The sequence below is a fragment of the Panulirus ornatus genome, chromosome 63 (assembly GCF_036320965.1).
Source record: "Panulirus ornatus isolate Po-2019 chromosome 63, ASM3632096v1, whole genome shotgun sequence".
NCBI classification, from domain to species: domain Eukaryota; kingdom Metazoa; phylum Arthropoda; class Malacostraca; order Decapoda; family Palinuridae; genus Panulirus; species Panulirus ornatus.
Window position 1 is genome coordinate 10359938 of NC_092286.1, and position 15862 is coordinate 10375799.

The following is a 15862-nucleotide window of genomic DNA, read 5'->3' on the forward strand; positions in this document are numbered from 1 at the left end:
TTTGTTATGAGAAAGGTGCCAGCTAATTCAATGTCTTGTGCATTGTAAGTTTCTCAGGTTTTGAAAATATGGCTCAGAAGTTTTATATTTTAATGCTGGCATCTCAAACTTCTCTCAGCTTCAGTAGCATTTAAATGTTTGCATATTTCACAAGAACTTCAGGATTCTATCCTCTTTTCAAGCTTTGAAGTGTTCTTACACATCAGGGCAAGATTTTAAGCAGAAGCATGACTTTTTTTTCTGGTGATAAAATTGAAATGTTGGGGAATTTCAGTTTATCATATTGCATTGGTTGAAGATGATAAAGTGAGGTTACAGCTTAGCTGTATTGACATTAGGTTGCATTCCATGCTCCACACTTGCATATGTCATTGACTACTGTACCCTAGTCTGGGCTGGCTCCAATAAACTTCAGACTGTCAAAGGGAACAACTTGTTCCACATTTTCTTCCGTTTAGATGGCTTTAGGCTAATGATATTTTAATAAAAACAAGGAAGATGAGGATCATGGAAGAAAAATGGATGAGAATTTAATGGAGATTGATAAGTTATGATGGAGGTAATCAAGAGTAGAAGAGACACGTGTAAGGAGCAAAAGTCTGTTAGACATCTCGGAGAATGTTAGTAACAAAGGTTGAAGTATGTAAAAGATTTGAAACAGTATCTTAAAGAACTGATTGAAAATGATAGTAAAATTGATGATAGTGAAATTAATATGGTTATTAATACAGTAGTGTGACAGATAAGGAGAGAGAGGAGTAGATGTATGGGACAGGAAGACATTACCGGAGGAAGTAAGAAGAGCACTAAAGATGTTAGAGGATGGAAAAGCTGGAGGTATAGATGGAGTGGTGAATAGGATAGTGAAAAGTTGAGAAGGTTTTCTGGTGTGCATTTGTTAATGTTTATGGAAGAATGTTCATTCTCATTCTATAATCAGTAGGTGGTAATGATAGAAGTGTACCTAATGTCTTGAAAATTATCCAGTTACCAGCTGTTGATTTTGTTGTTATTTCTTCTCATATTAAGCAGGTCCAGTATATTCCTATCACATTTCACAGTATTATTCATCCTTTTTTTCTGCTGCATTCATCATATTTTCTCTAAAAGAAATGTGAATATTCTGTAGTATACTTAGGTTAATTTTCAGCAGTATAATCCCTTTCTGAAAGGTACTGTTGAAAAACAAGTACAGTGGTGGTGATTAATGAATTATTGATTGTGGAGAAACATCAAAATAAGTTAATGGGGTACATCTAAAGCTTTTTTAAATCCAGGATGCTGTTTAGGAGTTTCTTAATATTCCTTCTTACTACATATATGTTTATACATATATTACATCTTCTTTCTAAAACTGATAGGGCTCGACGTGGAATGCTGGACCCCAAGTTCAAGGCACAACACTGTGTGGGTAACAACCCCATGTAAGGCATTGTTCATTATTTAACCCCAGATATTTGGAGCACATTAATTAGTAGTGTTGACCTCTTATTGTAAAGGTTGTTTTTTCCAATTACAAAAGATCCTTAGTCAATTTCTTGTGGCCCTTTTGTAATTGAGCAGGTTTGAATATGGTAATGGTGTGTTTTGCATGCATTGAAGAACTGGAAGTATCACTGTGAAAGTACGTCTGGAATACAACCATAAAAGTTACTCATTTTCATTTTATACTATACTTTAATCTCAGGTGCAATATTCTTATTTCAGTTTTAGTACTTGTTACATGTATTGAGCTTAGAATTGCAAAGTGAATATAGAATTGTGTGCTCAGACAAAAATATTCTGTAGATCACCTGTATGTAGAGTAATGCAGTTTTCAAATTTTATTTCAACCCAACCTAAAGTATCATATATCAACCCTCAAAAGGTAGGATATGTTCAGAATTCTCAATATCTTTTGGATACAAAAAAAAGAAGAAAAATCTTCTTGGATTGATAGACTGGCATGCAGAAATTAAAGAAGTTAAAGTGGAGTGCTGAATATGTTGGAGAGGATGCTTAAATGTATGACAGTTCTTTATAAGAGGAGAGGACATGATGTTTCTCCTGGCATTGGTTTCTGCACTCCATTCGTATTTCATACAGAGGCACATTGAGAATGGTACATCATTTGAGCCTCTTTTGTCTCAGTGACAATTTGCAGGTTATCACCTTTGAATTATCTGTATACCCTCTAACTTTTACCTTACCATTCTTTGAGTTTATGATATTTTCTATATTCATGAAGTCTCAAAAGGACTCGATTGTCTGTTGCTTTTTGAATTCCTTTGTATATTCACCAGACCCAAAACTTGATGTAATCATATTACTTAAGAACCTTAGATCATCATATTATCAGGGAAAAACTTGCAACATTTCAAGATCTGTGAAAGATATGTACATGTCAGAGAAATATATCTATGCATCAGAAAATCTTTTTTCAAAGCTAAGCATTGTCTTACATTTTAATACATACAGGTTCAAAGATAATAAAGTAAGATCTTTTAGTGGGTTGCTATATATTTAATACAGCATTTTCTGCCAAATACACAAAATTTCTCTGAGTTTTTTAACTTCACTCTTTGATAGTGTACTATAAAATGTTTGTTGAAGGTAGACAATTTGTTACAATCTTATAAATGATAATAGATGCAAAAAGAAGTACAGAAATTAGTATCAAGGATATTTGCCATCAGGAATGTGAAGCAAATGCAGGACTATGGAAAGCATGTACGGTGGCCAGCCCCTCCCTTGGTGTTGCGCTCAATGGTGTCTGACTTCCAGAACATACATAACCGGTGGAGAGCTCAGATGATCCTGTCCAATGTTCCCAAGACAGAGTGGCCACAACTCCGGATCAAGGTAACATATCAATGTTGCTTTAGCTTTCTCAATTTAAAATGGAAAACGAAAGAGTGATTTTTTTTGCCTTGGTTAAATGTAGGAAATGACATTTTAAGACTTTATATGAAGCCTCATTTACATATGAAAGCTTTAATGAGGAGAATGTATAACCCTGTATTTTGATTTCAACATTTTTTTTTTGAGGGGTAAGTAAATAGAACTGCATGTTGTGCCATACTTTCTTTAAAAACCATAGTGTCCTCAAATATTATTTACTACCAACCTATGATAATGTTTTTCTTTGGTCTTGTCTCCTTGCCATCCTTTTTTACTTTCCCACACATATTTGATGAAGTAATACACATCCTTTTTACATATTCATGTCTTTAAGAACAAACAACAGTTTCCTCTATGTGAAAGCTAAATTTCATGCAGAATTCTTCAGCAAATGTTTTGGGTATTATTTGTTGCATTTTAACAATTAGATGGTTAGCAGACTAAGTCTGCAGGGAAACTTCTACATGTGTTGCTGATCTGTGATACAGCTAGATGAGAAGAAATACTTGTACGTGGAGATAGGGACGAAGGAATATTGCCCACGTATTCCCTGCGACTAATAGGAACAGGAGTAGGTGGCCAGAAATCTTCCATTCCTGTATTACTTTCCTAAAGAAGAAACAGAGGAAGAATCCAAGTGAAAAATTTTCCATTTAAGGCTCAGTCATCTGTTCTTTTTGCTACCTTGCTTGCATGGAAAATTGAGAGCTTATATGAAAAAGAAAGAAAAATATATGTATATGTGGAGTTTTGACTAGAAACTTCAAGCTCAGTGGATGGATCAGTTTAGGATGCAGATTGAAAAAGTAAGGGGCTCATACTATATGGATGTTCATACTTAAACTCTAGAATTTTGGGCATGAGCTGAGGATGTGACTGAGAGAACTTGATCCACCCCTTGCAATTGAAACAGGTGAAGGTAGGTAAATATAGATTAATTAAAGATTTTTAAAAAAAAGCTATGAATCAAATTAGGCAAAAACTATCTATGAACTTCACAAAAAGATTACCTTTTAACCAGATCCTATTTTTTGAATTTCCACATTTTTTAGGAACTTTATGCTTTTTAGTTAGCATGATTATTGATTTTTACCAGATATATTGTAGACAAATTTATTGTGGTACTCAACAGGTGATTGCTGGAGATGCTTTGGTGGGGAAGCGTGTGGACTGGGGTGTACGGGAGAACTGGGAGGGCAACTATTTGGCATCAACGAAAGAAAACCCTGAAGCTGCAACCTTCCAGACGGCTGTAAGGAATATGCGGAATAAAGATGGGTTCAGGGAGGTAAGTGTGAACAATACACATATGAGTAGCTGAGGGATCGATAACTAACAAATGCATGCTTAGGAAAGTGAGTTTGTCTCAAAAAGAAGAGATTATTTGGGAAATTATTTTCATTTATGTCAGAGGCTCCAGTCATGACCCAAAGTCCTTACTGAGGACACGGCCTTGAATGAAGAATCAAAAAGGCAAAAAGTGACAAAACAAATGTGAAAAAGAGAAGGATTTCATTTTTTTTTTACAAGCATTTAGCTGTTAGGAAAGGCATGTGAAGGTAAAGATTTTCAAAGCTTTGTAGCATAGGGAAAGAAACAAATATATGTTTAGCAAACATCTGAGCTGCTAGTGGCCAACTCAGTATTACATGCTGTGGTTGTTGGTTTGAGACATGCACGTAGTCACCTATAAGAAACAGAAAGTAAGTTGTATTTGCACAAGAGGAAGAGTGAAGTAAATGGTGATATTTTTACTATAAATCATGAATAATTATCAACAAGTGTGAGGACTTCTAGTGGTTCTGCCCTTCAGGCACATCAAGATATTACTGCAAAACTTCAGATTTTATGACTTTTTCAAAGGATCTCATACTTTATGAGCTTATGGATGATGTCTGTATTGGTTAAGTACTATATTTGAGTATGAAACTAGCGTGCTGTAATGGAGGATAAAGAAAGCTGTCAGGCTCTAGACAATGAAGTCCTATTTTTAGTTTTCATGGGATAATGTGTAGAATAAGGGAATGCTTAATGGAGAAATAACAGATTCATAAGATTACAGTATTTTCTGGATATTCATGTCATTCTTAAAAAATTTCAGGTGTTGTTCTCCAGCTTGGTGCGGAAGATCAATAAAAAAGACAAGATGGCAGAGCGAGCACTCTTACTAACTGATAAGCAGATTTACAAGCTACACAGCAAGACATTTAAGCCTCTTAGATCACCTATCCCTATTTTAGAGGTATGTGAATATATAATCATGTTATGTATGTCTAAATAGTCATTACTCAGTGTCAGTGTAACTTAAACAATCCCTTGGTCATTGTTGTGATGAGTTTTCTGAAATTTAATTCATATTTTAGGCATTATTTTAAATGATATATGCTTTTTGATTGATAGAATAATGTAATTGATAGAATAATGTAAAATAGTCAGGCAAAGCAAAATCCAAGGTAGTAGTGCTAGTGAGAATTATGAAATTGTCATGGAACCTCATCCGTATATTGACAGTAGATACCCAGTACACCACCTGCCCATATGATACTGCATGATTTCTGAAAATTTTGTTTTAAGGAAAAAAGTGCATCGTATAGGCTTTGAAATACAGTAATAATTTAGTACTTTAGCAAGGATTTGCATTGACACTTACATTACATATCCAGTATTTGAGCAAGGAAGCATTGTCGCATTCATCGCATATATCAGAAGTAATGTAAAAGTAAACATACAATAACTACTTGAATGGAAGGATAAAGTAGTGGAATAACTGTTATCACTGTAGAGACATCAGGAATGATGGTAATCTTAGTTATGCTCGTGTCAGGGATGCCAGTTTACTTAAATGCATTGTATGACAAGTGCAGTATATGTAGAAATTGCCAGTTTATTGCTAGTATTTGATAATGGTGTCACATCAGCCTAAGATTGAAAGAATTTCTCCAACGTCTTTATATGTATTTGTATGTGTAAAAGTTTACCATCAAAACATGCTTGCTTTTATTCATCCTAATGACCAAATTAGCAATTTATAACTAATGAGAGTGTGAAATGTTGTTGGGTTAGTTTGAGCTCTCAGTGTCAGGGTATAGCTGCTTCGGAAATGTTTGATGAGCATAGGCCTTTGGTCCTAAACAGACAGGCTGTAGAAAAGCTCCATTGTGAAAAATGGATTTTCTCATGAAAAAAGTAAACTTCCTTACCTCTTTAACATTAGAAATAAAATGCAGATTTCTTGAACTGGCAAATTTATAGTTAAATGGTGGCTTGGCTTGGTACTTCAAGATGTGTAGACTGCAAAAATTTTGAGACTTACTTGATAGGGACTTCTTTATCATTTCCATAAATGCCATGAATGATGATTCTTTCCTTTCTAGGTCAGTGGGGTGAGTGTCAGTCCGGGCCAGGACCAGCTGGTGATAATTCATTTGAGAGGTGGTAATGACCTAGTTATCTCTCTCGCATCGCAAGTGAATGCAAACCGGGTGGGAGAACTTACGGGACTGTTGCTCAGACAGTATCAGTTGTGAGTAGTATTTGTGACACAAATATTTCATATTTATATGGATTATATGCCCTGGTTCAATCCATTGACAGCACGTCCACCCCGGTATACCACATCGTTCCAATTCACTTTATTCCTTGCACGCCTTTCACCCTCCTGCATGTTCAGGCCCCGATCACTCAAAATCTTTTTCGTTCCATCTTTCCACCTCCAATTTGGTCTCCCACTTCTCCTCGTTCCCTCCACCTCTGACACATATATCCTCTTGGTCAATCTTTCCTCGCTCACTCTCTCCATGTGACCAAACCATTTCAAAACACCCTCCTCTGCTCTCTCAACCACACTCTTTTTATTACCACACATCTCTCTTACCCTTTCATTACTTACTCGATCAAACCACCTCACACCGCATATTGGTCTCAAACATCTCATTTCCAGCACATCAACCATCCTCTGCACAGCTCTATCTATAGCCCACGCCTCGCAACCATATAACATTGTTGGAACCACTATTCCTTCAAACATACCCATTTTTGCTTTCCAAGATAATGTTCTCGACTCCCACACATTTTTCAACGCTCCCAGAACTTTTGCCCCCTCCCCCACTGTATGATTCACTTCCACTTCCATGGTTCCATCCGCTGCCAAATCCACTCCCAGATATCTAAAACACTTCACTTCCTCCAGTCTTTCTCCATTCAAACTTACCTCCCAGTTGACTTGTCCCTCAACCCTACTGTACCTAATAACCTTGCTCTTATTCACATTTACTCTCAATTTTCTTCTTTCACACACTTTATCAAACTCAGTCACCAGTTTCTGCAGTTTCTCACCCGAATCAGCCACCAGCGCTGTATCATCAGCGAACAACTACTGAATCCCATCCCAAGCTCTCTCATCTACAACAGACTGCATACTTGTCCCACCCATAAACAAATTAAACAACGATGGAGACATCACGTACCCCTGCCACAAACCAACATTCACTGAGAAGCAATCACTTTCTTCTCTTCCTACTTGTACACATGCCTTACATCCTCAATAAAAACTTTTCACTGCTTCTAACAACTTGCCTCCCACACCATATACTCTTAATACCTTCCACAGAGAATCTTTATATCAACTCTATCATATGCCTTCTCCAGATCCATAAATGCTACATACAAATCCATTTGCTTTTCTAAGTATTTCTCACATACATTCCTCAAAGCAAACACCTGATCCACACATCTTTTACCACTTCTTCCCTAATCTGATGCTCTGTTCATGCCTTCACCCTCTCAATCAATACCCTCCCATATAATTTCCAAGGAATACTCAACAAACTTATACCTGTGTAATTTGAGCACTCACTTTTATCCCCTTTGCCTTTGTACAATGGCACTATGCAAGCATTCCACCAATCCTCAGGCACCTCACCATGAGTCATACATACATTAAATAACCTTACCAACCAGTCAACAATACAGTCACCCCCTTTTTTAATAAATTCCACTGCAGTACCATCCAAACCCGCTGCCTTGCCAGCTTTCATTTTCCGCAAAGCTTTTACTACCTCTTCTCTGTTTACCAAATCATTCTCCCTAATCCTCTCACTTTGCACACCATCTCGATCAAAACACCCTATATCTGCCACTCTATCATCAAACACATTCAACAAACCTTCAAAATACTCACTCCATCTCCTTCTCACATCACCACTACTTGTTATCACCTCCCCATTTGCCCCTTTCACTGATGTTCCCATTTGTTCCCTTGCCTTATGCACTTTATTTACCTCCCTCCAAAACATCTTTTTATTCTCCCTAAAATTTAATGATGCTCTCTCACCCCAACTCTCATTTGCCCCTTTTTCACCTCTTGCACCTTTCTCTTGATCTCCTGCCTCTTTCTTTTATACATCTCCCGGTCATTTGCATTATTTCCCTGCAAAAATAGTCCAAATGCCTCTCTCTTCTCTTTCACTAATACTCTTACTTCTTCATCCCACCTCTCACTACCCTTTCTAATCTGCCCACCTCCCACGCTTCTCATGCCACAAGCATTCCTCCCCCACTCCCCTAACATTCTTTGTTCTCACCTTTTTCCATTCTATACTCAGTCTCTCCTGGTACTTCCTCACAATAAGTCTCCTTCCCAAGCTCACTTACTCTCACCACTCTCTTCACCCCAACATTCTCTCTTCTTTTCTGAAAACCTCTATGTATCTTCACCTTCGCCTCCACAAGATAATGATTAGCCATCCCTCCAGTTGCACCTCTCAGCACATTAACATCCAAAAGTCTCTCTTTCGCACGCCTATCAATTAACACATAATCCAATAATGCTATCTAGCCATCTCTTCTACTTGCATACGTATACTTATGTATATCTCTCTTTTTAAACCAGGTATTCCCAATCACCTGTCCTTTTTCAGCACAAATCTACAAGCTCTTCACCATTTCCATTTACAACACTGAACACCCCATGTACACCAATTATTCCCTCAACTGCCATATTACTCACCTTTGCATTCAAATCACCCATCACTATAACCCGGTCTCGTGCATCAAAACTACTAACACACTCACTCAGCTGCTCTCAAAATACTTGCCTCTCATTATCTCTTTTCTCATGCCCAGGTGCATATGCACCAATAATCACCCATCTCTCCATTTTCAGTTTTACCCATATCAATCTAGAGTTTACTTTCTTACAATCTATCACGTACTCCCACCACTCCTGTTTCAGGAGTATTGCTACTCATTCCCTTGCTTTTGTCCTCTCACTAACCCCTGACTTCACTCCCAAGACATTCCCAAACCGCTCTTCCCTTTTACCCTTGAGCTTCGTTTCACTCAGAGCCAAAACATCCAGATTTCTTTCCTCAAACATACTCCCTATCTCTCCTTTTTTCTCATGTTAGTTACATCCACACACATTTAGACACCCCAGTCTGAGCCTTCGAGGATGTTGGCATATGATTAGATATTTGATGTATGAAATAGTGCAATCATTTTTGAACAGCTACATAAAAATAAAGGAAAGACAAAACAGTCAAATTTATGAATATCTTAAACATTGCCTACATCTCAACAAAATCACTCCAGAATGGTGATGTTGGTGTAAGATTTACTGTTCGTTGTATTTAGTGTTAAAGAACGATCATTAATGAACAAATTTTTTTTTTTTTTGCCGCTGTCTCCCGCGTTTGCGAGGTAGCGCAAGGAAACAGATGAAAGAAATGGCCCAACCCACCCCCATACACATGTATATACATACGGTCCACACACGCAAATATACATACCTACACAGCTTTCCATGGTTTACCTCAGACGCCTCACATGCCTTGATTCAATCCACTGACAGCACGTCAACCCCGGTATACCACATCGCTCCAATTCACTCTATTCCTTGCCCTCCTTTCACCCTCTTGCATGTTCAGGCCCCGATCACACAAAATCTTTTTCACTCCATCTTTCCACCTCCAATTTGGTCTCCCTCTTCTCCTCGTTCCCTCCACCTCCGACACATATATTCTCTTGGTCAATCTTTCCTCACTCATTCTCTCCATGTGCCCGAACCATTTCAAAACACCCTCTTCTGCTCTCTCAACCACGCTCTTTTTATTTCCACACATCTCTCTTACCCTTACGTTACTTACTCGATCAAACCACCTCACACCACATATTGTCCTCAAACATCTCATTTCCAGCACATCCATCCTCCTGCGCACAACTCTATCCATAGCCCACGTCTCGCAACCATACAACATTGTTGGAACCACTATTCCTTCAAACATACCCATTTTTGCTTTCCGAGATAATGTTCTCGACTTCCACACATTCTTCAAGGCTCCCAGAATTTTCGCCCCCTCCCCCACCCTATGATCCACTTCCGCTTCCATGGTTCCATCCGCTGCCAGATCCACTCCCAGATATCTAAAACACTTCACTTCCTCCAGTTTTTCTCCATTCAAACTCACCTCCCAATTGACTTGACCCTCAACCCTACTGTACCTAATAACCTTGCTCTTATTCACATTTACTCTTAACTTTCTTCTTTCACACACTTTACCAAACTCAGTCACCAGCTTCTGCAGTTTCTCACATGAATCAGCCACCAGCGCTGTATCATCAGCGAACAACAACTGACTCACTTCCCAAGCTCTCTCATCCCCAACAGACTTCATACTTGCCCCTCTTTCCAAAACTCTTGCATTCACCTCCCTAACAAATGCATGTTTAAAAAATGTACTTCCAACTACAGCATTACAAATTTACAACTGCAGTAAATGTTATCATTGTTGTGTTGGAGCAATACTTGCTGTTTGATGAACAGCATGTAGTATTATAAGGCATTCATCTGTGAATGAATGCATATAATAAAAGTGTAAGACCAACTATAGCTTCACAAATTTTCAGCTAACATAAACGTTTATGTAGGGCCGATTGACATGCCTTGTTCACCTCATGGGTAGTGAGATGGCTCACCCCCCTAGCACACAAAAGTGTTATTACAAACACTATGCTCTCTTAACAGTTAGGCTGGGAAACTTGTCAGCCCCCAAGTCTTCTCACACTTTGATTTTCATGATACATCTCCTATAAGATATCAGATTTTCATAATCATACCATCCATAAGAGAGTAAATTTCATCATCCTTCATTTGGTGAGGTTGAACTTCATTAACAGTATATCTGACCAATTCTGGAACTTGTATAAGTCTTTTTATATGTTACTACAATTTTGGACTTTTTATGATGTTTGTGTGTTTTTTTTTTTATCAATTTGTGATCACCTGTTTATACAGGATGAGGATAGATGTCGGTACTCATATGGTCCCATTTCTTCAACTTTCTCAACTATCATACAGTTCTTTAAATTTCTGTATACTGTCTGTGTACAGATTTTATCTTCTAGCTTATTCTATTCATCCATAACTCTGATACCATATAAGTAATTCTGGACATTAACATGTTTCTTGCTTTGTTTTTTGCTGTGACTTCTGGTTGCTCTTCTCATCTTTCAAAAAAGTGTTCAGTTTGTGACAGTGTTGGTTTGATCTATAAACATGGAAGTTATAATGTAATCTCCCTTTACTCTTCTCTCCTTCATGATGGGCATGACTCTGTATGTAAGGAACCTTCGAATTGATTTGGGAATATGTTCTTGGTAAAATTGGGCTTCACTGCTTTTAGGTTACATAGGTCGTTTATCTTCCTCATAGTTAAGTATATAAAATTTTTGTTAAAAATTCTTGCTTTTATTTGCCATTTTCTTGCCAACAGGCTTAACCGGTCAGAACTCCGTGTGGTAGTGGGTCCAACTCTCCAGTGCATGCTGGGTAACAAGTCTCGGAATGTGACGATAGAAGAGAGTAACGTTGGCTCCTTCCCAGCTTTTCGGTAAGTATTGTGTTCTCTAAACTTAATCATGTATGTTTCTAAACTTAACCCTTGATTTTGCATCAAGATCGCTGTAACTCCATTCTGATGTATATGAAATAGATTAAGTGTATCCATTCTCAGAGCTCATTTTTACATATTAAAATAACCATTTTTCTAAGTTGTGCACTTTTTGTTCTTGCTTCATCTTCATGTTAATGGAAATTGCTGTCATGTGTAATGCACCGAAACCACAGCTCCCTTTCCACATCCAGGCCCCACAAAACTTTCCATGGTTTACCCCAGATGCTTCACATGCCCTGGTTCAATCCATTGACAGCATGTTGACCCTGATATACCACATCATTCCATTTCACTCTATTCCTTGCACACCTTTCACCCTACTGCATGTTCAGGCCACGATCACTTAAAATCTTTTTCACTCCATCTTTCCACCTCCACTTTGGTCTCCCACTTCTCCTCATTCCCTCCACCTCTGACACATATATCCTCTTTTTTTCAATATTTCCTCACTCATTCTCTCCATATGACCAAACCATTTCAAAAACTTTCTTCTGCTCTCTCAACCAAACTCATTTTATCAACACACATCTCTCTTACCCTTTCATTACTTACTCGATCAAACCACCTCACCCCACATACTGTCCTCAAACATTTCGTTTCCAGCACATCCACCCTCCTCTGCACATCTCTCTTACCCTTTCTTTACTTACTCGATCAAACCACTTCACCCCACATATTGTCCTCAAACATATCATTTCCAAAACATATAATATAGTTAGAAATAGTATTCCTTCAAACATACCCATTTATGCTCTCTGAGATAACGTTCTCTCCTTCCACACATTCTTCATTGCTCCCAAAACTTGATATATTACTGTTACAATTTTTAATGTATATGATTGTTCTCAAGTTGTCAAAATAACCAATGAATATTGTACCATTATTTTTTTTTTTTTTCCAGAAGAGGTGATAAGCGTGGAGACTTGGTGTACACATGGCCCACATCTCTGAACAAAGAGCTTCCTCCACCAACCAAAACACATGCTAGACATGCTCCTCCACCACCAACACGTTCATCTGGAGCTAATGGATATGGCAGTGGAAATGGCATTGGCCATGGCTATGGAAATAATCCTGGCAGTGGAAATATCAAGAATAATGGCTACACTGGTGGTAACAGCTTTATTCATGGAAATGGAAGCAGCCATGTATATGCTAATACTGGAAGGTATTAGCTATGTGAAAGATTTCAAATGTGGCCAAATCTAGTAATTAGAGTGGAGAAATTGAGTCATGAAGGTAATAAAACAAGGATTTAGTGATTTCTACAAACTGGTGATAATGAATGTGTGCCTTATTTGGGTGTTCATAAACACTGCCAGAGCTGATATGAATGTGGAAAAAGAAAATTTATAGTACTTTCCTTTTATCATGTTTGTCAAAGGTGTCTGTAGAAAATGAAGCATTTTTCTTATTCACTTTGTATGGAGTATGTTTTGCTATCAACATTCATTCATTTTCATAATCATATTTCGACATTCCATTTCATTTTTTGGTACCATAGTTAATTTTCCTTTCTCTCATAATTATTGTGGGACCACATTGATAATATTTGGGAGAAAATTCATTTCATTTGTTCATAGATTCAATAATTATAGCGAGTTGCTCATGCTTTTGAATGATTCATGGCATTTCTACATTTTCACGTGCATTTTTGTATGGTTCACAATACATATTTTGTTGTGCTACATATATATATATATATCTTCTATCACATATCTGGTTTTCTAATTTTAAGTTTTTGAAGGCCATCCTATTTCCAAATAGGATGTAGCTTTTCAGTATGTGAATAATTTTCTCCAAGACTTCAGCTTCGTTGTTATGGGTTTCAAGTTGCGAGATTGGGAATAACTTGAGGCGCCATGAGCTATTGAATTCATGTCTGTAAGAGTTAAAGCGATACAGGTTTTCATCCTTGTACTTATATCATGAAGGGCTATGAATTCTTACTGTCATGTTAATGCTAATGAATAGCTGGTGCTTAGTTATTCAGCCATGAATCAACCTGTGGTGTGAAGATATGGAGAACAACCTCTTTCCTTTACTTTTGTTCATTTTGGGATGGCAACATAAGCCAAAGCACATTACTATAAAAGGAACACTGTGTAGGTATGAGATGGAGGAGGACAAGCTTTACAGGTTTTGTGCTTTAGACAAAATGTATATTTAAATGTAAAATACTGAAGCATTATTTTCACATGCAGTAAGTTTTGTAGATATGTCTACAAGTGAAATGAAATTGTTTGACAGTCTTGCGCACCAAGAGGAAACTTTTGATTTGTAGTCTTACTTTTTTATGAAACTGCGATGTGCTTGATAATACAAATGATAACCATAATAAAACAGATGAATGTGGTCAGGGGTAGTAGTAGCTCCAGGAATATGAGGTAAGGTTGTTAACGTGCTAAGCAGTACAAAAGATTTTTATTAGGTTTCAATAAAGAGAAATGTTAATAACACTGCAATTGCAAATTTGATCTTGTTCAGTTGTCATCTTTGTAACACTATGTATAGTGCAAGAATGACAGCATGAAAACTACTGCCTCAATTGAAATTTGTCGTTATTGGCCATTGCCAGCTGAATGATGTTCCATCAGAACCCTTACCTTCAAAGTTGATGACAGTAGAAAATTGGTATAGTACTTAAATTATTTATGTTGTAATATAGGAGTGCCAGTATGTCTAAACATCGCAGTATACTTTCCTGTTAAAGCTGTGTCATTTGTAAGTGTGCAGACTAGTTGTGCCATTTATGGGTCGGGTGATAAGTGTGGAATGAGAAAAAAGTTTTTGTAAATATGCTTAGACTGATTAATGCTTTTTGTCATATCACAACAAAAAACAGAAAAATATTCTTGTGACTGTCTTGTGTTCATTTTTGACATTCACAGTTTATATTTGTAAAAACTTTTGCTGTCAAAATTTTAAGACCACTGATAAAATAAAATGTATAGATAAAACATTGTTGACCGTAATGATTAGACAAAGTAATAACAAACCTTGTACAGGACTTGGATACAAAATCACTTCTTTTACGGGAGAATTGTTACAGATGGCTAAAGATTATACAATTTGAAAATTCCATGAATTTTATCTATAATTGTGAAAGACATTTAAAGCTTTATTATAGTTACATTGTATTGGTTTCTTGCTCTCTATGAATGAGAGTATTATCTTGTTCAGTGCTTTTAAGATTTGATTCAGCCAAGCTGAAAATCTGAAGTCTATTGGTGATGATACAATTTCAATTGGTCTTTACCTTCATATACATTTTTGTAACTGTCATGTATATACTCAGTCACAAAAAAGTTTATTTTCAAAAGTGTTTGAGATGAGCATTTATCTATGCACCATTTGCTTTACATCTTGACACTACAAGGGTGTTGTTATCCCTTGCAGTTTGCCAAGAAGACATTCATTTCTGCATTATATTAGCAGAATTTATTGTAATTTTGTATGATAAATGGATATTTATGAATAAAATTATCTGTATACATTCATCTCAATATTACCTTTTTCCATTTGCACTTAACATATACATTACTTACAGTTTGTATATATAACTTATACCTGGCAGTTATAATTTGGTGAAATATTAAACAGCGTGGGAGGTGGGCAGATTAGAAAGGGTAGTGAGTGGTGGGATGATGAAGTAAGATTATTAGTGAAAGAGAAGAGAGAAGCATTTGGACAATTTTCGCAGGGAAATAATGCAAATGAGTGGGAAATGTATAAAAGAAAGAGGCAGGAGGTCAAGAGAAAGGTGCAAGAGGTGAAAAAGAGGTCAAATGAGAGTTGGGGTGAAGGAGGTAAGTAAAGTGTGTAAGGCAAGGGAACAAATGGGAACTTCAGTAAAGGGGGCTAATGGGGAGGTGATACCAAGTAGTGGTGATGTGAGAAGATGGAGTGAGTATTTTGAAGGTTTGTTGAATGTGTTTGATGATAGAGTGGCAGATATAGGGTGTTTTGGTCGAGGTGGTGTGCAAAGTGAGAGGGTTAGGGAGGATGATTTGGTAAACAGAGAAGAGGTA

The 15862-nt window shown here is 37.1% G+C and overlaps 1 protein-coding gene across 2 annotated transcripts in view; it reads left to right on the plus strand.

The window, feature by feature from the left end:
- Myo31DF (Unconventional myosin ID) overlaps window positions 1-15325 on the plus strand; it is a 130906-nt gene extending 115581 nt beyond the window's left edge. The window contains exons 15-20 of one of the 2 annotated variants that reach the window (XM_071656737.1): window positions 2676-2841; window positions 4013-4168; window positions 4982-5122; window positions 6255-6403; window positions 11652-11768; window positions 12733-15325. In XM_071656737.1, coding sequence (XP_071512838.1) covers window positions 2676-2841; window positions 4013-4168; window positions 4982-5122; window positions 6255-6403; window positions 11652-11768; window positions 12733-13006 — 1003 coding nt within the window. In that variant the 3' untranslated portion in view covers window positions 13007-15325. The remainder of the gene's footprint in view (window positions 1-2675; window positions 2842-4012; window positions 4169-4981; window positions 5123-6254; window positions 6404-11651; window positions 11769-12732) is intronic. The other variant, XM_071656738.1, reaches the window with a different exon arrangement.
- Window positions 15326-15862: the final 537 nt, after the last annotated feature.